The sequence below is a fragment of the Marmota marmota genome, unplaced genomic scaffold, assembly GCF_001458135.2.
Source record: "Marmota marmota marmota unplaced genomic scaffold, marMar, whole genome shotgun sequence".
Taxonomy (NCBI): domain Eukaryota; kingdom Metazoa; phylum Chordata; class Mammalia; order Rodentia; family Sciuridae; genus Marmota; species Marmota marmota.
The window spans coordinates 1,992,133-2,015,101 of NW_025999853.1; the positions used below are offsets into that span (position 1 = coordinate 1,992,133).

The following is a 22,969-nucleotide window of genomic DNA, read 5'->3' on the forward strand; positions in this document are numbered from 1 at the left end:
CCCCCCGCCACTGCGCGGGCCTGGTGCTGTTTGCTGCGGGTAGAGAAACCATGAAAGAAATTTTTAGTGTCAGCCAGACAGATGGGCACAGAGGAGCTTTACGAAGATGGAAGTCATAGAACACCGCGGCTCCTTGCCGGATGTGCAGACGTTGGAGTACTGTCCTTTTTGCCTGATGGTTATTGGGTGTCAGTGGCTGCCTCCATGCAGCCCTGGGCTCCTTGTACAGTCCTGCAGCTTCCCAGGGAAGATGGCTGTCCCGGGGTCCCAGACACAAGACAATGGGCAACGAGCAGGGTCGGGCTACAGCGCCCCCTGGAGGGTAGAAACAGTGCAGCGGGAGGTTCCAGTCACCTTCCAGAAAGCACCCAGCCTTCCTGTGCCCCTCAGCCAAAGGAAAGGGCAGGGTGGGAGTTGCCAGGTGCCTTCCTGCTTAGGAGAACCTGTGAGGAGTTGTGTGTCTGCTCCACTGCGGGTGATCCCAGCATCCCGCATGATGCCGGGCCTTGCAGAATGGAAGCGAGAGGTGGAATCACCAGGCTTCTCTTTCCTTCCTCAGGTATGAGATCCTGACGCCAAACTCCATCCCCAAGGGCTTCATGGACGGGAAGCAGGCGTGTGTGCTCATGGTGAGTCCAGCTGCTGTCCCTCCGGAGCACGGGCCTCTGGCTCCTGGCCTGTGCCCATCCTGTTGGATGACGGCCCTTCCACCAGTTGATGCCATGTTGGATCGTCCGTGCTGGTTGTGATTCTGCTGGGTGCCCTGAGCAGCAGCCTCTCAGCATTTGGGTGATGGGGACTGGTGTTTGGTACCAGGACGGGTAGCGTCCATCCTCTTGGGGACCACCTCCTGCTTTCTTGCTCGTGTCTGCTCTGATCTTAAAGCCCAGTGTAGCGCGGCCTCAGCACTCTGCTCTCCTCCTGTTCAGATCAAAGCCCTGGAGCTCGACAGCAATCTGTACCGCATCGGCCAGAGCAAAGTGTTCTTCCGGGCCGGCGTGCTGGCCCACCTAGAGGAGGAGCGGGACTTGAAGATCACTGATGTCATCATAGGCTTCCAGGCCTGCTGCAGGGGTTACCTGGCCAGGAAGTGAGTGCTGACATGCCTGCCCTACGTCATACTCTGCCGTGGCCTCCTGTTGCTGGCCAGCTGGGGGTGCTTGGCCAGCCATGCTTCAAGGCACCCAGCGCCAGCCAGAGTCTGCCAGGGAAGGCCCACAGGCTCGCTCTTCTGCCCTTCCTCGAGTCCAAGGATTAGAAATCAATCTAATCTACTTTCCTATTAGAGGTACCAGTGGCAAGAAGGGGACCGTGTGCTTGGATTTGCCTGTCCCACTGCTCTGTGAGGACAATACCCAGGGGCTGCACGTCCCCAAGGAGCCCTGTGCTCTCCTTGAGTCAGGAGCATTCCTAAGGGAGGCCGGGCTCCCATGCTGCACGCTGATCCCCAAGCCCCTGGGTCCTTGCTCTAGGACCTGGATCCGAGTTTGTGGTGTTGGGACAAATGGTGTCCTGGTTATCCCCCGAGCCTCTGGCCAACACCTGACACCCCAGCTTTGCAAAACATTCTCCCCCACCCAACCAATGCTCAGACTTTGAGGCCAGCAGGGTGGCAGCAGGTGTCAGTCTCCTGGGCACGTTGGGCTCTGTGATCAGGGTCCTGCTAGGCTTCCTACTGAATGGGGTTGGTGGCTGGTTCCCGGCGGCCTTCACACTGAGTGCCTTGGTGAGGGCTGGGGTCTGGTGGGTCAGGACCTAGGTTGTATCTGCTGTTCCCGACCCCAAGGCACTGACCACGTCCCTTGCCCCACAGGGCTTTTGCCAAGCGGCAGCAGCAGCTGACGGCCATGAAGGTCCTGCAGAGGAACTGTGCTGCCTACCTCAAGCTGCGGAACTGGCAGTGGTGGCGGCTCTTCACCAAGGTGGGTGCTGGAAAGGCTTCCCTCACCCGCCACGTGCTCCCCGGCTGCCAGCAGCAGAGGGACAAGTAGGCCTAGTGCCACCTCTGTGTGGCAGTCACTGTCCCCAGAGTGAGCCTTGCCCTCAGCTGCCCTGTGCCTGCAACATGAGCCCAGGTGGTCCTGTCCTGTGGGGCCCGGCATGTGACCATAGCATTTGTCTGGTGTGGATGGCCACAGCCAGGTGGGCTCCTGAGGTCTCAAGGCCCACGTTGCCAGGGCCCGTCAGCGCCCTCTTGAGAAGCCCAGTGGTGGCTTAGCTGCCTTGCTCCCGTCCGATGGCCCTCCCCAGCCCTTTACAGTCCGCTTGTTGTTCAGGCTGCTTTTGTTCATAGTGTGTATTTTGTGGGAGCTAACAGTCCACCTGTGGCCTCTTCACCCCCGACCAGCAGTAGGTGTCTCGGGTCTGTTCCTGCTCTTTCTCAGTCCCTGCATTCTTACGTGGCTGAGGTTTGACTCGTAGGAAGTTTGTATTTTACACTTTCTGTTTAGGATCTCTCAGTGTCAGCGTGTAGAAGTCCGTTTCCTGCTCCCTGGAGGATGTGTGCTTTACCTACTTTTCCAACCGCGGACCTTCCCCCTATTCCTGTATTCCGCTGCCATCAGCAGTGCTGCCGTGGTCATCTTCGTGTGTGGCTAGGGATGGTTTCCCTGGAGCCTGTGACTGCTGGCAGGTGGGCATCTTCCAGCCAAGGCTGACTTCACTTCCTTGTCTTCTAGGTCAAGCCACTGCTGCAGGTGAGCCGGCAGGAGGAGGAGATGATGGCCAAGGAGGAGGAGCTGGTGAAGGTGCGGGAGAAGCAGCTGGCTGCAGAGAACAGGCTCACGGAGATGGAGACCCTGCAGTCTCAGGTAGGTGTGGGCAAGGACCCTCCCAGAGTGCGGACCCTTCCAGTGCTGCCACCTGCTGGCCGCCTCTAGGTAGGCTGCCTGGCAGAAAATCAGTGGCTGGTGTCTGCAGACACCTCCTCCAGGGAGAGGCTGCCCATGGGAGGGTGGAAGTCATGAATGGTGGGTTCGAGCCCCAGTTCCACCCCCTCACCCCTTGCCCTGATCCCTCTGGACCTTGGTTTGAAGCTCACCGGGGAGCAGCTGAGGCGAAGGGGCAAGCCAGAGGGGTGGCAGGGAGCGGCAGCACTTTCTAGACCATGTCACCTGAGGTGGCGGAGGAGCTTACATTGTCGTGTGCTCTGTGCAGCTCATGGCAGAGAAGCTGCAGCTGCAGGAGCAGCTGCAGGCAGAAACAGAGCTGTGTGCCGAGGCGGAGGAGCTCCGGGCCCGGCTGACGGCCAAGAAGCAGGAACTGGAGGAGATCTGCCACGACCTGGAGGCCCGGGTGGAGGAGGAGGAGGAGCGCTGCCAGCACCTGCAGGCCGAGAAGAAGAAGATGCAGCAGAACATCCAGGTGCGCCGCCGCCCCGGGGAGGGCAGGGCGGGCAGCTCTGGAGGAGCAGCGGCACCCGGGGGCTCGTGAACTCGACTGTCACTCTGTCCCCGTGGGCGGCCCTACAGGGACTTCCTCCTTGGGGTGGTGGTTCCTGCCACAGGCTTCCCAGGCCGAGCTTCGAAGGCTCAGAGACCCCCGAGTTCCTCCCGTCTGTCCTCGCTCCACCTGCCTGGGGAGCAGGGTCCTCAGCTCGGCCTCTGCCTGCTGCCCGGCACAGAGCTGGCCCAGGGAAGCCCATCCACACCCCTGGCTCCTGGCGGGAACGGGGCCTGGCCACCTCCCCGCAGCTGCCATACCTTCTCACGGCCCCTCCTGCCCAACAGGAACTCGAGGAGCAGCTGGAGGAGGAGGAGAGTGCCCGGCAGAAGCTGCAGCTGGAGAAGGTGACCACAGAGGCCAAGCTGAAGAAGCTGGAGGAAGACCAGATCATCATGGAGGACCAGAACTGCAAACTGGCCAAGGTGGGCCCCGGGCGGCTGTGGACTGCAGGGCGAGCCGGCACCTGCAGAGCTGCCCTCCAGCACATGGCTCAGCGGCTTCTCCCTGGGTGCCCCTCACCTCTGGGTGCCAGGGCCATGTTTAAAGGAATTGGTGCATGGAGACTGGGGCTTGGGGAAAGGTTAGCTGCTTTTCAGACCCAAGAGTCAAGGGCTGGACCTCTGGGTGTCAGCGCACGTGTCAGTCCCTGTCGGGATTGGGGTGCCTTCCTTGCTGTGGAGGCGTGGGGTGCTTCTCCCCTAACCAGTTCTGAGGCAGCAGCTGGTCCCTGTCAACAGCAGCCCAGTGAACGGATAAATCTGAGGAGCAGGTTAGAGAAGACAGGACAGGGCCAGGAGGCCACCCTGGTCCCCAGGGGTGGGGAGGTGAAGTGGAAGATATTGGGGGACCTTACGGAGAGTAGGACCCCAGGAGAGCCCCACAAAGCACAAGGTGAGGAGACCAGCCTTGCGCACTCTGGGGGCTCAGAGAAGGTGGCGTGGACAGCACCACAGAGCTTCCCTAGAGGGACAGGGCCACTTGTCCCCCCAGCTCCAGCCACACCTAGAAGCCCTTCTCACCTGGGCCTGAGAGACCATCCAGGCATGGCACCCACGTGTACAGGCCCTAAGGAAGCTTATGCAGCCCTTCTGGGGCAGCCAGTGACTTTTCAGAGCCATCCTGTGATCTGGGACGTGGATGAAGTTCAGCGGGCCCTGCCTCGCCCTTCCGTCCTGGGCTTCTGGGCCCCCTGGGGAGCTGGGTGCCTATGCTCAGCCGACCCTAACCCGACGCCCTCCCCACAGGAGAAGAAGCTTCTGGAAGACAGAATAGCTGAATTCACCACCAACCTCATGGAAGAGGAGGAGAAATCCAAGAGCCTGGCCAAGCTCAAAAACAAGCACGAGGCCATGATCACCGACTTGGAAGGTGAGGCCGCGGGGCAGGGCCTGCCTGTGCACCGGGCACCAAGGCGGGCACCAGGGCGGGCACCAGGGCAGGCACCAGGGCAGCACGGCTTGTGATGAGCTTGGCCTCAGTGCAGCCCCAGGCCACAGGCTCTGCAGAATGTCTGGTCCCCATGGGAATGTGGGCTCAGGGTCCCTGTGGCTGGATGGGACTGTGAGGAGTCTTCAGGGTAAACCTTGGGGTCACTGCATTGTTGGAAACGTGTTTTCAGAAGCTCTTAAGACGCCCCACAAGGGGTCTGGGTTGGACTCTAGAACTGACCAACTCTGTCACCTACAAGCTGTGTCACCTCACACCTGTTAATCTGGGTGGGCTTTAGCTTCTCTTACCTGCATGGAGGACACTGAGAGGGCCTTATGTTCACACAGACACATGTGCTGTGAAGTGCTAGACAGATATCACTGGAGATCACAGCTTGTCTTTTTATTTTTTGTGGTACTGGGGATTGAACGCAGGGCCTCACGTGTGCTAGCAAGTGCTTCAGTGCTGTGCTATGTCCCCAGCCCATTTTTAATTTTATGTTGAGGCAAGGTCTCACTAAGTTGACTGGGCGGGCCTAGGACTTGTGATCCTCCTGCCTCAGCCTCCCTGGGATTATAGGCGTGGGCCACCATGCCTGGCCGAGGTCATTGCTTGATATGAGGCAGGAGGAGGACTGGACTTCTGAAGAGCCCTGCCCCTGCCCTTTAAGAAAAGTGGACTGCTGGGGGTTTGGGTGTCCAGACCGTTCCCAGCTCAGATCTGGTGACGCGGGGGACAAACCATGCAGGCTGAGTGCTGGGAGTGCTTCCCCAGCTTGGCAGTACCACCCTGCCTGGCCGTGCTCAGCACAGGATGAGGTGAGTTGGGCCAGTGGGCAAGAGAGCACTTCCCTATGCAGACAGCACTTCTCCCACAGATGCCCTCCTTCACCTGGGAGGGGTCTGGGGGCAGCCAGTATGACAGTTTGCCACTAGCAGGTATTAACCAAGATGTAGACCAGTCAGGATCCAGGCACGGTGCGTGGAAATGTAAGTGGTAGATGGCTTTGAGCATGAGCAACCATTACCTAGCGAAGCTGCCCGTGGCCTTGTGCTGCCCGTGGCCATGTGCCCTGGGATATGCATGTACAAGGGGACAGGCCCGAATGAACAGACCCTGGGAGGCCTACTATGCTGTCTCCAGAGCACCAGCTCGAGTGCCGAAGGCAAGTCTAGGAAGAACCACTGCTGACCCTTTGCTGGTGCTCACAAGGCTGGATTTGAGTCTCGGCAGCCTCGTGGCGTAGGGTGTCTTCCCATCTTTGTTATCAGTGCTGGATACAGCACGGTTAATTACCCAGGTGGCGTCACAAAGGAGTCGTAAAGCCAGACTGAACCCGACTGCTTTTCCAAATCCTTTGTGTGAGTTCACGTTCCTGCAGAATGTGGCACAGCCATCGAGGGAGACCAGGGAAGGGCCAATGCAAATTTGGGTGCAGGTGGACTGAGTCTCGGGCCTTGGCAGCTCCCGCAGTGTCCTGCTCTCTGTCCAAGAGCTGGGTGTGAGGGTGTGTATGGCCACCCTCTGGACCTTAACTTTGTCCTAGAGTAGATGTCCAGTACGTTATATAAGTAACGAGGAGCAGACAGAAAGCCCGCGGCCCTGAGCCTCACCCCTCACCTCACGCCCTCCCTTGGCAGAGCGCCTCCGCAGGGAGGAGAAGCAGCGGCAGGAGCTGGAGAAGACGCGCCGCAAGCTGGAGGGAGACTCCACAGACCTCAGTGACCAGATTGCCGAGCTGCAGGCGCAGGTCGCAGAGCTCAAGATGCAGCTGGCTAAGAAGGAGGAGGAGCTGCAGGCCGCCCTGGCCAGGTGAGGCCCGGGCTGCCGGTGTCAGCACCTGGTGGTGGCTCCTGGCCTGTCACCGTGCATCGGCCAGCTGCACGCATGCTCTGCTGTCATCCTAGAAGAGCCGGTTTGTGCAGATCACTTGCCACTCTTATTCCTAAGAGGGCAGCTTTGTCTTTTGTTTCTAACATCAAAAAAGAGTCATCTAAAACCCTTGTTGCCCACCTCAAGTCGTCCTCCCTCTTTAAAAAAGAAATTACACTATTTATAGATTCATAGCACATTGAGCAGAAGATAGAGACTTCCCACGTATCCCCCTCTACCAGAATGGTACCTTTGTTACCTCGGTGAACTTAATCATCTAAAGTCATTAGTACATTCACATTTTTTCATTGAACTTTTGATTTTTCTTAAAGTTGTGATTCTTAAATTTGGAAAATGAAATCCTTTGTTTTCCAGTTTTCCAAGTGCTTTGTTCTTGAATCTTCTGAGAAGATGCCTCAGCTGTTGATTGGCTGAGAATGAGCCTGAGGGCCATGATTATGACTACCAGATACAGCTTTGGCTGCACCCGCCCCCCCACACAGCTCTTTTACAAACCCTGTTCCTTGAGGGTGAAACTGGCCTCTTACTGATGTTATTGGTCTCTTTGACAGAGTGGAAGAAGAAGCTGCACAGAAGAATATGGCCCTAAAGAAGATTCGGGAGCTGGAATCTCAGATTTCTGAACTCCAGGAAGACTTGGAATCTGAGCGTGCTTCTAGAAATAAAGCTGAGAAGCAGAAACGGGATCTTGGGGAAGAGCTGGAAGCACTGAAAACAGAGTTGGAGGACACTCTGGATTCCACAGCTGCCCAGCAGGAACTCAGGTGCTCCATGGGGAAGACTGGCAGGTCATGGAGGACGGGGAAGGGCTGTGGAGTAAGGGAGGCCTTGTCCTGAAGGGGTGGAATCCAGGCCTCTGCACACACAGTGGCCTCAGGTGCAGGGAAGGTGTGGGCATGGATAGTGCCTCAGCAACTTCTCTGCTTTAAGAACTGTTGAAGAACTGGACTCAAGATTTGGGGTGAAACAAGGGTGGGCCCTAGGTTGAAAAGGTACAGAAGCCTCCACAGAGTGTCTGAGCCTGGCTACAGAACGGAGGCCAAGGAGGGGAAGGGTGGCAGGCGAGCTTCTTGGAATAGCTGTGTGTTGGCCATCCTCCCTGCTTGGGGAAGAGCCCAGGGCAGCAGGGCCCTTGAGCTCCACTCTGAGGGCATTTCTCTGCACAGGTCCAAACGTGAGCAGGAGGTGAACATCCTGAAGAAGACCCTCGAGGAGGAGGCCAAGACCCACGAGGCTCAGATCCAGGAGATGAGGCAGAAGCACTCCCAGGCTGTGGAGGAGCTGGCAGAGCAGCTGGAGCAGACGAAGAGGGTGCGTCTCCCCAGGCCAGGCTGCTTCCGGGGGTGACCCTGGCCGTCTCTAAACCAGGCCTATAGAGAGGAACAGTTCTGGCACCAGACTGCCCGGGCCTGAAGCCAGCCTCCAGCTGCTAAAGGGACCTGGGCAGAGGATAGGCCTGTCCTGTTCAACATCTGCCTGACCAGAAAGGGAAGTCAGAGCCACCCAAACCGAGGGTCAGAGCCTTAGTGGTCCCTTTTCCGCCTGGGGTGCTCTCTTGAGCATCCACGAATGGTCAGCTGACACTGACTGGGAAACCGGATGGTGGCCATGCAGCTGGCTTCCTGGCCCCGGGATGGTGGCAGGCAGCCCTGGAGAGGCCAAGGCTCTTACGAGTACTTACCCCAACACACCTGGTCTGCCTGTCTCCCTTGGCTCCACCTGGCCTGAGGTGGATCCTTATTCTCTCAGGTTTCGCTCAGCAGCCTTTGCACTCACTCAGGGGCCCATTTAGCCTTGAACTTGCTGTCTAGAATGGAGTTTTTGCATTTATTTTGTTAATTCCACTTTTGTATTTTGAGAAAGAACATTACATTATTACTTTGAACATCAAATTTCAGGAGGGTTTTATTGGAAGTCGAAACATTAAATTACAGTTTCCCTCGTTGTGTCGTAAGCATTGCGAGAATCTCAGCATCGGCAATGACATCTTACCCTAAAATACACCCTCCCGCTGGCCCAGCATCACACGCCTGTGATCCCAGCTGCTCAGGAGGCAGAGGCAGGAGGATCACAAGTTCCAAGCCAGCCTCAGCAATTAGTGAGGCCCTAGGCAACTGATCAAGACCCTGTTTCTAAACAAATTATAAAAAGGGCCAGGAATGTGGCTCAGTGGTTAAGCACTCCTGGGTTCAATCCCTGGTACCAAAAAATTAAATATTTCTTCCTCCCAGGGAGGGCAGCTGGGCAGGATTATTTTAGAGATTGAGAGCCAAGGTCCTTGGAGATGAGAACACACCTCACTCCCCCTGAGAGAAGAGGACCCAGGGTCTGGGCCTTCTGAGTCGGGGCTCTTGCTGGCGGCCATCATTTTTGCTGGAAAGGCAACACCTTCTGGGCCTAGAGCGGCTCTTCAGTGAGGTTAGAAAGGCCAGAAGATGCTGGGGCACAGATGCCATTTGCACCGTTCCTCCTCCCGCAGGTGAAGGCCACCCTTGAGAAGGCGAAGCAGACCCTGGAGAGCGAGCGGGGGGAGCTGGCCAATGAGGTGAAGGCCCTGCAGCAGGGCAAGGGGGACTCGGAGCACAGGCGCAAAAAGGTGGAGGCCCAGCTACAGGAGCTGCAGGTCAAGTTCAACGAGGGCGAGCGTGTGCGCACGGAGCTGGCTGACAAGGTCACCAAGCTGCAGGTGAGGCTTCTGCTGGACCCCGGCCCGGACCCACAGGGCGCTCCCCGCAGTCTCCCTCCTGCGCTCAGCGGGGCCTCTGGTGTGACCCGAGACACAGGCCGGTTCTGCCAGAGCAGGTGTGGCTGGGCTCACCGTCTTGCCCCTGTCTTCCTGTGTAGGTTGAGCTGGACAATGTGACCGGTCTTCTCAACCAGTCAGATAGCAAGTCCAGCAAGCTCACCAAGGACTTCTCCGCCCTGGAGTCCCAGCTGCAAGACACTCAGGTAAGGACAGCGTCGGGAACCAGGAGCCGGATCCCATGCCCACGTGGCCTTAGCGCGGGCCTCTGGGCCTTCATCTCAGAGTTCACCCGATCACCCAGTCCTCCATCTGCGGGTCTGCCCAGCTCCCACCTGGGCTTTATGTGGCTGTCCCCCAAATCAGGAGGGCTGGTCCTCCCCCGCACTGGGGCTGTGGTGCGCGAGTCCGGCGTCTCCTGAGCACCCCATCTTTGTCCTGGGAGTAGGAGCTTCTGCAGGAGGAGAACCGGCAGAAGCTGGGCCTGAGCACCAAGCTGAAGCAGGTGGAGGACGAGAAGAGCTCCCTCAAGGAGCAGCTGGAGGAGGAGGAGGAGGCCCGGCGCACCCTGGAGAAGCAGATCGCCACCCTCCACGCCCAGGTGCGCTGCCCCTCCACAGAGACTCCGTTTTTCTCACCCCCCGTGAAGGAGGGAAGTTGACCCCAGGTTCCCTCCTGTGGCACAGCAGGCCGGCCTCCAGGTGCCCCAGGGAGGGGCGTGTCCTAACAGGTGACATCTTGGGGTCTCCCGACTCTCTGCCCTGCCCAGGTGACTGACATGAAGAAGAAGATGGAGGACGGCGTGGGGTGCCTGGAGACGGCCGAGGAAGCCAAGCGGAAACTCCAGAAGGACCTGGAGGGACTGAGCCAGCGGCATGAGGAGAAGGTGGCCGCCTACGACAAGCTGGAGAAGACCAAGACGCGCCTACAGCAGGAGCTGGACGACCTGCTGGTGGACCTGGACCACCAGCGGCAGAGCGTGTCCAACCTGGAGAAGAAGCAGAAGAAGTTTGACCAGGTGTGCGGCCTCAGCCCGGGGCCCTCCTCGTCCCTCTTCCCAGCACCACAGCCCGTGGCCAGGGCCGTGGTGGAATCAGCAGAGCCTGGGGGAGGCCAGGAGGGCACAGGCGCCCAGGGCTCCTCGGTCTCCAGCTTGCCGAGGGGCCTGGGGACAAAGCAAGCAGTTGGGGTTCCTCCGCGACAGGGTTAGGAGCATCTTTTCCTTCATTGTTTGTTGGTTTGCTTTTGGTTTCAATTTTTTTTTTTTTTTAAAGAGAGAGAACTTTTTAATATTTATATTTCAGTGGACACAACATCTTTATTTTATTTTTATGTGGTGCTGAGGATCAAACCCAGCGCCCCGCGCATGCCAGGCGAGCGCGTTACCACTTGAGCCACATCCCCAGCCCCAATATTTTTTAAACTTTCTAAGATGAGCTGGTCTTACCCACTGTTTAAAATGCTTTAGTTACACGTTCCGGTCTAGTACTCATTCAGAACGATCGGAAGCAGCCTCCAGAGACTGGAGTACAGGGGCCGAGTAGAGTCACAGGGTGGATAAGTTGGGGGCAGCACACCACAGCCAAACCCAGCCCCCCACACGGGTGGGAGACGTTTCCTTGAACACAGCTGGGCTCCTTCATTTGCACGTGGTCTGGCCGGCCAGGAACGAGTGTGCTCTCTGGCCCTTGTGGAAACGGTCCCAGCACAGGGAGCCAGTGCAGACTGGGGCAGAGGGCGCGGGGAAGGGGGCGGTCAGACAGTGGGGTGGGCCCCTGCAGAGAATGGACACCAGGGGGTAGAGAGCGTCCTTGGCGGAGGCCAGGTTCCCATTCTCTTCGAGACAGAAGCCAGCCGGTCGTCTCAGAGCCAAAGGTCTTCCAGATTCAGGGGCACGGATGGTTCCTGAGGGTTCTCCCAGAAGGGCACCCGTGTTACTATTGAGTGATGAGTTAAACAGATCCAAACACGGAGGTAGAGGAATCTCTGCTCTCCTCTGGCCACAAGGACACCCTGTGCCTGTCATCCTTGGGTCAGCCAGTTCTCAGGTGGCAGCCTCAGGCCTGCTGGTCCTGGGTCCGTGGCCTGCCTGTGCCCACAGTGGTCCACGGCTCTGGCCTCACGATGCCCACCTCTTTCCCAGCTCCTGGCTGAGGAGAAGACTGTCTCAGCCAAGTACGCAGAGGAGCGAGACCGAGCCGAGGCCGAGGCCCGCGAGAAGGAGACAAAGGCTCTGTCCCTGGCGCGGGCACTGGAAGAGGCCATGGAGCAGAAGGCGGAGCTGGAGCGGCTCAACAAGCAGTTCCGCACAGAGATGGAGGACCTCATGAGCTCCAAGGACGACGTGGGCAAAAGTGTGAGCACCGCACCTCGGCAGGGTCTCGGGTGGGCGGCAGGCGGGCACAGCTCCTGCCCGTGCATCCGGCCTGACCTCGCTCTCGGGGCCAGGTCCATGAGCTGGAGAAGTCCAAGCGGGCCCTGGAGCAGCAGGTGGAGGAGATGAAGACCCAGCTGGAGGAGCTGGAGGACGAGCTGCAGGCCACTGAAGACGCCAAGCTGCGGCTGGAGGTGAACCTGCAGGCCATGAAGGCCCAGTTTGAGCGGGACCTGCTGGGCCGCGACGAGCAGAGTGAGGAAAAGAAGAAGCAGCTGGTCAGGCAGGTGCGTCAGGCGCCCCTCGTCCGCAGACACTCCGGGGCCATCCCGATTCCCAGCAGGCCCTCCCTCCCCTTGCTCCACCTGGGCTGAGGTTCCTGGACCGTCCTCCGCCCAGGGCTCACTGGCTCACTCTGTTACAGTTGGATGGTCAGTAGCCCCCCTTGGCCCAGGAGGCCCCACAGACCCCACAGGATTGGTCGGAGCCGGTCGGGCTCAGCGGGCCTGGGGTCCGGGTGTGGCCCGGTCTTTTGAGCTGCCAGCGTTCCTCAGGTGCGGGAGATGGAGGCAGAGCTGGAGGACGAGAGGAAGCAGCGCTCGATGGCAGTGGCCGCTCGGAAGAAACTGGAAATGGACCTGAAAGACCTGGAGGCGCACATCGATACGGCCAACAAGAACCGGGAGGAGGCCATCAAGCAGCTGCGGAAGCTGCAGGTGAGGCTGGGCGGGGCAGGGGGCAAGACCGGGGAAGCCTGGGACTCATCACCTTCTCTCTGAACAAGGATGTGATGTCGTGGCCCACCCCGTGGACCCTTGGGTCCAGAGGAGTGCAGAAACCCTAAGCTAAAGGCACCTTCTCAGTAAGATGGGTGACCTTGAGTATCTTCGACAGAAAAGCAGACAAGTTCAAACCTGGCTGCACTGAAGAGTTAGGGAAGGGAGGTACCAGTGCAGGTGTCCAGAAGAAACAGGTACTGGCTTGGCCTGAAGGACAGAGGGCTGCAGCCCAGAGCACCGACATGTGCTCAGGAGGGTCTCATCTCTCGATAATGAAAGAACATCACGTTCGCAGCTGTTCTGTGGGCCCAGCGTGCCCAGTGTGCCCGCAACAAGTGTCTCAAAGCCAGGCGCCACGACACGCACCTGTAATCCCAGCTACTTGGGAGGCTGAGGCGGGAGGATCACAGGTTCCAGGCCAGCCTGAGAAACTAAAGAGGGTAAAGATTAGAGAGCTCCATTGTAGAGTGCTTTCCTACCATGCACAAGGCCTTGGGTCCTGTGCCAAGGTACTTATGGCCAAGGTAGTGGGGACAGGTACAGGACTGCTGGTGGCATCTTTAGCTGGCATAGTCTGGCTCGGTGCTCAGGGAACCCCAGTGTGGGATTCATCTGCAAAGGGATAAAAGACTATTCGACAGGTAGAGTGGAATCAGAAGGCAGGAGGGTGACAGGAGGCGCCTGCCTTATGCCTGGTAGCCAGACAGCCTGGGTGCTGACCACAGGTCAGCATGTGGGGTAGCGCCATGAGCACCTGCCCAAGTTAAGAGGAAGTTGTAGAGGGAGCGGGACTGGGCCCGTTGCCCCTGGAGAGTGCCATGTGCTCTGTGAACCCTGACCATGGGAACGAGGTCAGAGGGGAGACTGTTCCGCCCCAGTGGGTTCAACACGGCATCAGGTGACAGCTGTCGTCCCTGTTGGCAAGGTGCCCCTGTGGGGAGCATTGGGGCAAAACAGGCGGGCGCGGGCAGTGCTCATCTCTCCTCCCCACCAGGCCCAGATGAAAGACTGCATGCGGGAGCTGGAGGACACTCGGGCCTCCCGCGAGGAGATCCTGGCGCAGGCCAAGGAGAACGAGAAGAAGCTCAAGAGCATGGAGGCGGAGATGATTCAGCTGCAGGAGGTGAGTCAGGCTGCAGGGGACAGCCCAGGGCTTCACCCGCCAGCTGGGGTCGGCGGGGAGGGCCAGCAGCACATGGCAACCCCCAGGAGGGAGCGGGCAGCCAGTCCTGCAGGAGTCCCTCCAGGACCTCTTCACGTGGCCAGGCCCCTGGTGTGATTAACATGCACACGCTCAGAGAAATGGTGACTGTGGGTATGAGGGGCCCGAGTGTCCCCTGCTGCCTTGTGGGACACCAGGCAACCCATCGTGAAAGCATCCCCAGGCCTTGAGGGGCTCCTGCGAGACGTTCCTGCCCAGTTCAGGCACATCCTGCTTGGAAGTCTGCTAGGGTCAAACTGTCCCCCTAGACCTGGTGTGCGGAGCCCTCAACACCAGCGTGACTCACACCTGTGCCTCAGCCTGCCTGGTCTCGGGTCTGATCTGTCCCTGGGTATTTCTCGTTTATATCCATGGCCCCTGGCTTGATTCCTAGCACCTTAGATAGAGGGGTTTTGTAAACATGTGGTGTTCAAGCTGTGACCGCAGAGGGAGGAATTAGCCTGTGAGCTAAGGGGCTCAAGGGAGAGGAAGGGCTGTGTGAATGGGGGTGCCTCAGGTGTGTGGCCGGCTGGGATGAGGCCCAGCAGCCCCGGTCACACCTGGTCCTCGTGGCAGGAATTGGCAGCTGCCGAGCGCGCCAAGCGTCAGGCCCAGCAGGAGCGGGACGAGCTGGCCGATGAGATCGCCAACAGCAGCGGCAAAGGGTGAGCCCCGGGGCGTGAGAGGTGGGCCCGGAGGGTCTCCCAGCCGCGGCCTCTCACCTCCCCTGCCCCCCCAGAGCACTGGCGCTGGAGGAGAAGCGGCGGCTGGAGGCGCGCATCGCCCAGCTGGAGGAGGAGCTGGAGGAGGAGCAGGGCAACACGGAGCTCATCAACGACCGCCTGAAGAAGGCCAACCTGCAGGTGGGCACGGGCGGCCAGGCTGGTCCCAAGCCCAGCAGCGAAGCAGACGGTGCTGCAGAAGCTCAGGCTGGGCGCCACTGCCCCTGGCTCCTGGGAAGCTGTCGTGGCGGCTGGAGGTCCCCTGTGGAGTCTGTCTTGGGTGTTGGAAGTTTCTAGGGCCTGGTGGGATCTGCTGCCATCTCCTCTGGCCAGCAGTCAGGCCCTGCCTCCCTGAGGTCACCAGCCCTCCCTCTTTCCTGCAGATCGACCAGATCAACACCGACCTGAACCTGGAGCGCAGCCACGCCCAGAAGAACGAGAACGCGCGGCAGCAGCTGGAGCGCCAGAACAAGGAGCTCAAGGTGAAGCTGCAGGAGATGGAGGGCACCGTCAAGTCCAAGTACAAGGCCTCCATCACCGCCCTCGAGGCCAAGATCGCCCAGCTGGAGGAGCAGCTGGACAACGAGACCAAGTAGGTGCCCCTTACCCTGCCCAAGTTGCCAGGGGGCCTTTCTGTCCACCCCCTGGAAAGGCCACAGGCCCTGCCTGGGTCCTGCCCGAGACACATCAGGAACCAGCATTCTCTGAGCCCAGAGCCCTTCTGCCCACGTGGGCCCTTGTGTTTGGCTGAGGCCTTGGAGGACTTGAACTGGACCGTGGCTCACCTCAGAAGCTGGGGGCTTTGCTGGCTGTCTCAGGGCTAAAGTAGGGAGAGGCCGGGGTCCTGGCCCCCTGTGTAGCCATCTGTGGCTCAGCAAGTTTGAGACTGCTTTGGAGCTGGTGGGGGTCTCTCCAGACCCTAAACCTCACTTTGCCCAGCCCCCAGCTCCATATGTGCTCTTCCAGAAGTGTCCCCTCCCTGAGCCTGGGATCTCAGCCTGTCCCAGAGAGCAGGCTGCTAGACTGGCACCTTAGCCTCAAGGCCTCCCCGTGGGCACCTGCCAGCGAGGCCCCAGGAAATGGGTAGTCCAGAAATGGCTGCTGGCCAGACTCCCTGGGAACCAGCCCCCTGAGCTATGTGTCTGCCACACAGGGAGCGCCAGGCAGCCTGCAAGCAGGTGCGCCGGGCAGAGAAGAAGCTGAAGGACGTGCTGCTGCAGGTGGATGACGAGCGCAGGAACGCGGAGCAGTACAAGGACCAGGTGTGTGCAGGGCACTGGCCAGGCCTGTGGGTCGCGGCCTCCGCCAGGGCTGCCACCTGTCCCGCCACCTGTCCCCACCCTCAGCCCCACCCAGGGCTGCCACCTGTCAGCTCCAGCCAGGGCTACACCTGTCCCCAGCCCCACCCAGGGCTGTCACTTGTCCCACCCACAGCCCCAACCAGGGCGGCCACCTGTCCCTGCGCACAGCCCCCGCCAGGGCCGCCCCCTCTCCTGCCCACAGCCCCTAACCAGGGCCGCCCCCTCTCCTGCCCACAGCCCCTAACCAGGGCCGCCCCCTCTCCCTGCAGGCAGACAAGGCGTCCACCCGTCTGAAGCAGCTCAAGCGGCAGCTGGAGGAGGCCGAGGAGGAGGCCCAGAGGGCCAACGCCTCACGCCGGAAGCTGCAGCGTGAGCTAGAGGACGCCACAGAGACCGCGGACGCCATGAACCGCGAGGTCAGCTCCCTGAAGAACAAGCTCAGGTGAGCTCAGGCGGCCCGCCCTGTCCTCGTCTGTCCTTCCAGAGCTGGCCTGTTCAGGGGGTGACCTCCTTATAAGCCTGGTCACAGAGCCCAGGAGCAGGGTGCTTGGTGGCAGACCCCAGAGGTTGCCCATCACAGAGCAGCGGGCTTTCCTGGACTCTCCCTGCCCGTGGGGCCTGGGCCCACCTGTTCCTTGGCAGCCTGTCCTGCAGCTCCAGACCTGGGGCACACTCGAAGGCGGGTGGGGGGTGGTTTGCTGAGGATGGAGCCCGGGGCCCCTGGGCGAACTGTCTGCCACAGAGCTGCATCCCTGGCCCATCCCCAGCACATTAGCTCCTGGGGTTACCTGCAAGTGAGCCACTGTGGGAAAGTTCCAGAGCGGCTGTAGGCATTCGGGGTGCCTGCTGGCCCCAGGGGATCGTTCCCTCCCAGGTCCTCATTGTTGACCTCTTTCACAGGGTCCTGTTTTTTTGCGGGTTGGGGGTGGGGACATAATAATAAGACTGGACTTTGTTGTCAGTATTTCACTTGAATTTTCTGATTTGATCAAAGAAGCCCGACTTTGGGTCCCTGTGAGTAGTTGTCCTGGGTTTCTTGGTGCCACCTGCCCTGGGCAGAGGTCTTGCCTGAGGGTCCTAGGGTGCTGCCCAGGGCCTCACATGCCAGGCAAATGTTCTGCCCCTGAGCCACCCCCAGCCACTGCCTGGGTGACCGAAGCTCGAGCAGGGAGGCGGCTGCCAGGGAAGGTGACCTGAGCAGCTTCTGTCCTGTTTCCTGAACCGTCAATGCCAGCGCTTTGTGTCATCATATCTGGGACATGAGTGGTTTGCAGGACCCTCTGCTTCCTTGAGTCTGCCCCAGGGAGTGCCCAGTGTCTCCTGAAGACACCTGTGAAATGTGCTCACCATGCCAGGCCACCCCCCACTGGGCGCCACTGACCCTCTGCTTCCGTCCACAGGCGTGGGGACCTGCCGTTTGTTGTGCCCCGTCGAATGGCTCGGAAAGGCACTGGCGACTGCTCGGACGAGGAGGTGGATGGCAAGGCCGACGGGGCCGAGGCCAAGCCTGCTGAGTAGGCCGCTCCTCCTGCCCGCTGCCCGAGCCGGACGGACAGAGGACTCCGCCTCCCCCTCCCAGACCCCGCGGCACCCCACCTCAGGACTGCTGTGACCGCGACCCTAGCCACCCAGCCTTGTCGAGGGCGCTGGCTTCCTCTGCTGCAGCCCCAGCTCCCCTCCCACCCTCGAATCTGATACCAAAGAGTCAGGGCCAGGCCCAGGCCCGGGGAACAAGTGACCAACAGGTCTTCACCCTCTCTTGCCTACACGCACAGACGGTGAGGTGAGGGCAGGCCCCGGGGTGGGCCCTAGAATTTTCTATGAATCTATTTTTCTTCAGACTAAAGGAGTTTTGATAGCTTGACACCCTAGAGGTGTGTCGCCCTCCCGTCCCCTGCCCTGCCACCAGCTCTCCCCTCCTCCTCCCTCTCTGCTGTTGGCAATCACACGCGGTAACCTCACACCTCCCCCGAGTGGCCCAGGAGTGCCACCTCTGTGCAGGGCACAGAATGCTGGGGGCAGCGCCGTTCCTCCCACCCCCTTTGGGCGGCACCGTGCTCACTGCCCCCTTCCTGATTCTAAAGGGTCTCAAGTGCAATGCCCCCTCCCCTCCTTGGCCAGGGCAGCCTGTCCCTGCACAGCGAGGCTGTCGGGGCCACTCTGAAGTCCAGCAGCCTTCCCGTGGCTTCTCCCATCATTCTTGGGGACCAAATATATTTAATGGTTAAGGGACTTATCCCAAGTCTTGCAGCCAGAGGATCAGAGAGGGCTGGTGGCCCTCTGTGGCCGGGTGCCTGCTCCAGGACTGGGCCCGAGGGTAGCTGACTCAGCAGCTTCAACTCAGCCACCTGCAGAGATTTTTGAAAGAAAAAAAAAAAGGTTTTCTTTTTCCCTTCTTTTAATAAATGATAAAATGCCGAGTCCTTATCACTGCCTTTCCTTGGGAACCGTGTTTAGAAGAGTAGCTGTCCCCTGGTCGACACTGGCTGCCGAGTCTGCTCCTGTTCCTGTTTGTAAATGCTGCATTTAGACTCGCTTGAGGCAGGAGGCGTTCTTTTGAAAGGAAAGAAACCCCGCCACCATGAAGCTCTCTGGATGCCTAGAAAGTGCTGAATTCAGGTCCGAGTTGCTGTCACCATGGAGTGAGCAGCACTCTCGGGGAGCACCCTTTTCTATAACGAAAGTGCCTTAGCATGTGTCACGGCTGCCACCACTACAGTAAGCTGGTTTACAGATGTTCGCCACTGAGCGTCACAATAAAGAGTACCATGTGCTACGAGCCGTGTGTGGAGTCCTCTGCGAGCGCGGGTGGCCTGCAGGGCCTGCGCTGCGTGGTTCGGGAGAACACGCGCCCATCGGGCTGTGAGGGCTCTGAGCCTTGAAGTCCTCGGGCTCGCGTCCCAAGAAACCCTTTACTGTTCCACCCTCGATGCTGGCCAGGGGCCTGTGCATCCAGGGGAACTGGGGTCCCCAGTGGGGTCATCTTTCTCTTGCCAGGGAGAAGGGCGGTGGCTTGGTTGTGGGGGTGGGGATGCGGGACTTCAGGAAGGAGGCACCTTGCATGCAGCATGTACTGAACAGTGCCCACTGACAAAGCCCAGCGCACGCACGCGGGGTGAAGAAGGCACAGGCCGCTGCACAGAGAGGAGCAAAGCACGGAGCCAGCCAGAGACCTAGATGCCGGCCGGGACCCCACATGTCGCGTAGTCAGGGTTCCCAGTGGAAAGGGGAGACGAGGGAGGACCTTCATCAGAGGTCGAATCTTATACCCATGCCCTAGTCCATTTTTTCTGTCTCATTACGACTCTGGTCAGTCCTACCACAGGGTTTCCTTTTTCTTTTTTGGTACTAAGAACTGAACTTAGGGGTGCTTAACTACTGAGCCACATCCCCAGCCCTGGTTTATATTTTATTTAGACAGGGTCTCACTGAGTTGCTAAGTTGCTGAGGCTGGCTTTGAACTCTTGATCCTCCTGCCTCAGCCTCCGCAGCTGCTGGGATCACAGGCGTGTGCTGCTGCACTTGGTACCTGGTTTTCTTTAGTGTTACGTGTTTGGACTCTTTTGAGGGGTGTCCGTTTCTCTCTAGCTTGTCTTTGTAGTAGCTGTTTATCATTCTGACTATGAAGGATGCGTCTAGAGGATGCAGGCTGGCTCGTGTCAGTGGGGTCCCCAGCCTAGCAACAGTGCACATCCTTGCTGTCTCAAACTCATGCCGGGCCCAATGCCTGGGACATGACCAGCTCCCCAGGGGGTTCCAGTGCACACCGGGGACCAAGAACCTGCGCCTCTCCTGTGTGGAAGACCCCGAGTGGGTCCTTGCTCCAGCCCTGAGCATCTTGCTTCTCCTCTCCAGACCTCACTTGGCTATTCACGTATTCCTTTCCTTGGCTGCTGTAGCAGATGAGCCACAAGTGTGGCGAGTTCCAGCAAAAATTCATTCTGAAGTTCAAAATCAAGGTGGTATCTCTGGAGGAGAATCCCTCCTGCATCTTCTGGTACCTCCACACATTCCTTGGCTTGTGGCCCCATCACTCTGCCTCTGTCTTCATATGGCTCCTCCTCTTCCTCCCTGTACACCTCTCCTCTGTCTAAGGACACTTGTCACTGGATTTAGGGCCTACCCAAACCAAGTAATCCAGGATGCTCAAAGGATCTGCAAAGACCTATTTCCAAGTCAGGTCATATTCACAGATTCCAGCGATAAGGACATGGACACAGGGGGACATCATTGACCACTTCCCTACCAGCAAATCTCAGTCCTTCCTGCAAGATCCTGTGGCTTCCCTATTGATTCACCGGGTGCAGGGGAAGCAAGAATCAAGATGACAGTGTGGCTACGTTAGCAACTGCAAAGCAAACTGTAAAATGTAATTTTAGTCATTTCCAAGGTTTGACTTTATTGTATCTTGGAGACAAAATATTTTCTACACCACACGTCCCAGTATTATACTTGAAGTGATTGAGATAGAGCTGATATTGCGTATTCCCATCCAACTATTCATGTTAAATATGGTGTCGCAATCCCACAGCAGCACTCCTGCCCTCTTCCCCCTTCATCTTCTGGCCCTCTCGGGTGGGGCTTCATCCCTGGCTTCTTGATTTCTCTACTGGACCAAGTATTCACCTTTGCCTGCGACAGGTGGGCAGTCCCAGGGTTGCCTGACCCATCCTCCCTGGGAAACAGGGGTGCTCTGAAAGCTTAGGGGCTCCTGACCCCAAGTTCCTTGTGTACGAGTGGTCCTTGCTCCATCCTTCCATGTGACCTGGGTAGAACCCAATAGGTGTGTTAACGCTGCCCCTCTTCCCAGCAGGGTCTCCCAACACATGATCTTCTTTATTTCACTGCTTATATCAGTCCGTTTTCTGTTACTGTAACAAAATATTTGAGACTGGGTAACTTATAAAGAAATGAAGTTTACTTAGCTCCCAGTTTTGGAAGCTGAAAGTGTGACCAGGAGGGTACAGGCTATGGCTGGGCCCCTGACTGCGTCACCTCTGGGCACATCAGCGGTAGTGCATGAGAGAGAGAGAGAGATCCTTGGGAGACAGGAGTTCGTTCGAGGTGGGGCTGGTCCTGCCCCTCCCACCGGGCCCCTCCTTTTGAAGTCCCTCACCTCCCAACACTGAGGACCAAGCTCCCAGCACACGAGCCCTTGGGGACACTCAAACCATGTCCGCAGAGTCCTGAAGGCCTCACTCAGGTCCACGCGGTCCCCAGTGTTCACCCACCCTCACTTGGCGTCCCCTGAGCTGTCACCTTCCCTATTGGTCATTGGTGACGTTAGAGAGCTCCTCTCCAGTTCTGCCTGGTTGCTTGTTTTTCCAGATAATTCCAAATCTTCTACCTACAACGTGACTGTGAGCCCCAAAGTCCAGAATTTCTTTGTTTGTTCTCTGGCTTTGGCGCCTTTGGGGTGACAGAGGCCATCAGTGACTGCTCAGGCACCACCAAGGAATTCAAAAAATACAGGAGTGACAGAAATCACATCTGCCCTCACACAGCTCTGTGCGCAGGTCAACTGGGATTTAGAGAAAGGGGATGTGGTGGGTCTGGTCAATTTCCATTCCCCGGGGCTGGGATGTGGCTCAAGCCGTATTGCGCTCACCTGGCGTGCGTGCGGCCCGGGTTCGATCCTCAGCACCACATGCAAACAAAGATGTTGTGTCCGCCGAAAACTAATAAATAAGTATTCAAAAATTAAAAAAAAAAAAAAATTTCCATTCCCCTAAATTTAACTGGACCTTGGTTTGATACTGGAGCCAGTGACAATGACATTCTATAATTTTAAATAACTCCTTGAGTCTCGTATGAGATGTTTTCACACCTATGGAATATAATAATCCTTGTAGTAACTCCACATAGTGTTCCTCTAAGGACTGGGAGTTTCCCATGTTAGTTCGAAAGTCCCCCTAAAGTCCTTTCAACCCGGGGCGATACCCTTTGGATTTTTTGTTAATCCTGAAAGTTCCCCTTTCGTTTTCTTAACCCGGGGTGCTTACCCTTTCGGTGCTGGATCCTGCCATCTACGCCAAATGTTGCAGTAGTTCACAGCAGAGCAAGCAAAGCAGCAGCAGAAAAAAAAAAGTCCTTTACTGCATAAAGCAATCTTTTTATAGTATTGTGAACAAAGAAGGCAGCCTTCCAACAGCAATAAATCAGGTCTTTCAGCTAATTAAACAGCACACAGAAGTTTTACTTTCTAATCAGAAGTGACCCGATTCTCATGGCTCATCTACTCTTGGCCTGGAGCATGCCGAGCTCTGCTCTTGTTAAGAACAGATAATAAAATTTTTCTCAGCGCCCTCCTAGCGCACTTGGCAGAACATCCCGTTTGCAGGCAGACTCCATCAAGGACAGTAATAGTAACGCAGTCACATCTGATTCTCTACAAATTTCCTATTAAGGTTTTAAAATGGCTAAATGGGAATAGATCTAGGAAGATGGAAAGCAAAATGTTCCATATGTTCTGAATTTTATTCTATTTTTTATTTTTATTTTCAATACCAGGGATTGAACTCAGGGGCACCCGACCACTGAGCCACATCCCAGCCCTATTTTGTATTTTATTTAGAGACAGGGTCTCAGTTGCTTAGCGCCTTGCTGTTACTGAGGCTGGCTTTGAACTCACCATCCTCCTGCCTCAGCCTCCCAAGCTGCTGGGATTACAGGTGTGCGTCACCGTGCCCAGCTCTGTTCTATACTTTTTGAAGAATAAATTTTAGGACTGGGGATGAAGCTTAGTGGTAGAGCACTTGCCTCGTGTGCATGAGACCTTGGGTTCCATCCCTGCACCCCCCCAAAAAAAATTAAACAGCGACCAGGTAACATTTTATGTTTCTCCCCAAGTGATGCCACTTAATTTCTGCATTGATGACTATAGAAGAAATTGTCACCAATTTGTTATCCTCTTTTTTAAAAAAAAAAAAAATTTTATGGTGGTAAAATAAAAATTTTTAAATGACAACTGGATTTTTCCCCTTCAGTACGGAGAACACAGACATTCTTACTCCCTCCTTTATTTTCTGAATTGCAGGAGCTGCTGAGTCTCCTTTCTAAGATCCAGGCAGGAGGGGGCGCACCT

The 22,969-nt window shown here is 57.6% G+C and overlaps 1 protein-coding gene and 2 long non-coding RNA genes across 5 annotated transcripts in view; 1 reads left to right on the top strand and 2 right to left on the bottom strand.

Moving 5' to 3' along the window:
* Nucleotides 1–2,795, bottom strand: part of LOC125616547 — a 25,437-nt gene extending 22,642 nt beyond the window's left edge. The window contains exons 1-2 of the long non-coding RNA XR_007347201.1: nucleotides 2,659–2,795; nucleotides 1,956–1,958 (exon numbers count right to left, since the gene is read on the bottom strand). This is a non-coding gene — a long non-coding RNA (uncharacterized LOC125616547). The remainder of the gene's footprint in view (nucleotides 1–1,955; nucleotides 1,959–2,658) is intronic.
* The window catches only part of Myh9 (myosin heavy chain 9), a 75,646-nt gene extending 56,982 nt beyond the window's left edge, over nucleotides 1–18,664 (top strand). For all 3 annotated transcript variants that reach the window (XM_048802096.1, XM_048802103.1, XM_015482763.2), the window contains 24 exons: nucleotides 560–629; nucleotides 930–1,090; nucleotides 1,814–1,922; nucleotides 2,679–2,810; nucleotides 3,157–3,363; nucleotides 3,729–3,866; nucleotides 4,689–4,812; nucleotides 6,513–6,684; nucleotides 7,317–7,529; nucleotides 7,932–8,076; nucleotides 9,245–9,451; nucleotides 9,610–9,714; nucleotides 9,957–10,109; nucleotides 10,278–10,526; nucleotides 11,652–11,864; nucleotides 11,957–12,169; nucleotides 12,437–12,598; nucleotides 13,656–13,784; nucleotides 14,439–14,527; nucleotides 14,602–14,725; nucleotides 14,968–15,176; nucleotides 15,738–15,846; nucleotides 16,155–16,327; nucleotides 17,286–18,664. In XM_048802096.1, the coding sequence (XP_048658053.1) occupies nucleotides 560–629; nucleotides 930–1,090; nucleotides 1,814–1,922; nucleotides 2,679–2,810; nucleotides 3,157–3,363; nucleotides 3,729–3,866; nucleotides 4,689–4,812; nucleotides 6,513–6,684; nucleotides 7,317–7,529; nucleotides 7,932–8,076; nucleotides 9,245–9,451; nucleotides 9,610–9,714; nucleotides 9,957–10,109; nucleotides 10,278–10,526; nucleotides 11,652–11,864; nucleotides 11,957–12,169; nucleotides 12,437–12,598; nucleotides 13,656–13,784; nucleotides 14,439–14,527; nucleotides 14,602–14,725; nucleotides 14,968–15,176; nucleotides 15,738–15,846; nucleotides 16,155–16,327; nucleotides 17,286–17,403 (3,724 nt within the window). In that variant the 3' untranslated portion in view covers nucleotides 17,404–18,664. The remainder of the gene's footprint in view (nucleotides 1–559; nucleotides 630–929; nucleotides 1,091–1,813; nucleotides 1,923–2,678; nucleotides 2,811–3,156; nucleotides 3,364–3,728; nucleotides 3,867–4,688; nucleotides 4,813–6,512; nucleotides 6,685–7,316; nucleotides 7,530–7,931; nucleotides 8,077–9,244; nucleotides 9,452–9,609; nucleotides 9,715–9,956; nucleotides 10,110–10,277; nucleotides 10,527–11,651; nucleotides 11,865–11,956; nucleotides 12,170–12,436; nucleotides 12,599–13,655; nucleotides 13,785–14,438; nucleotides 14,528–14,601; nucleotides 14,726–14,967; nucleotides 15,177–15,737; nucleotides 15,847–16,154; nucleotides 16,328–17,285) is intronic.
* A 1,589-nt stretch (nucleotides 18,665–20,253) lies between these two features.
* LOC125616544 lies at nucleotides 20,254–22,143 on the bottom strand. Its single transcript, XR_007347194.1, has 2 exons — nucleotides 21,888–22,143; nucleotides 20,254–20,756 (listed from the first exon to the last, which is right to left on the bottom strand). It is a non-coding gene; the product is annotated as an uncharacterized LOC125616544 (long non-coding RNA).
* Between the last annotated feature and the right edge of the window lie 826 nt (nucleotides 22,144–22,969).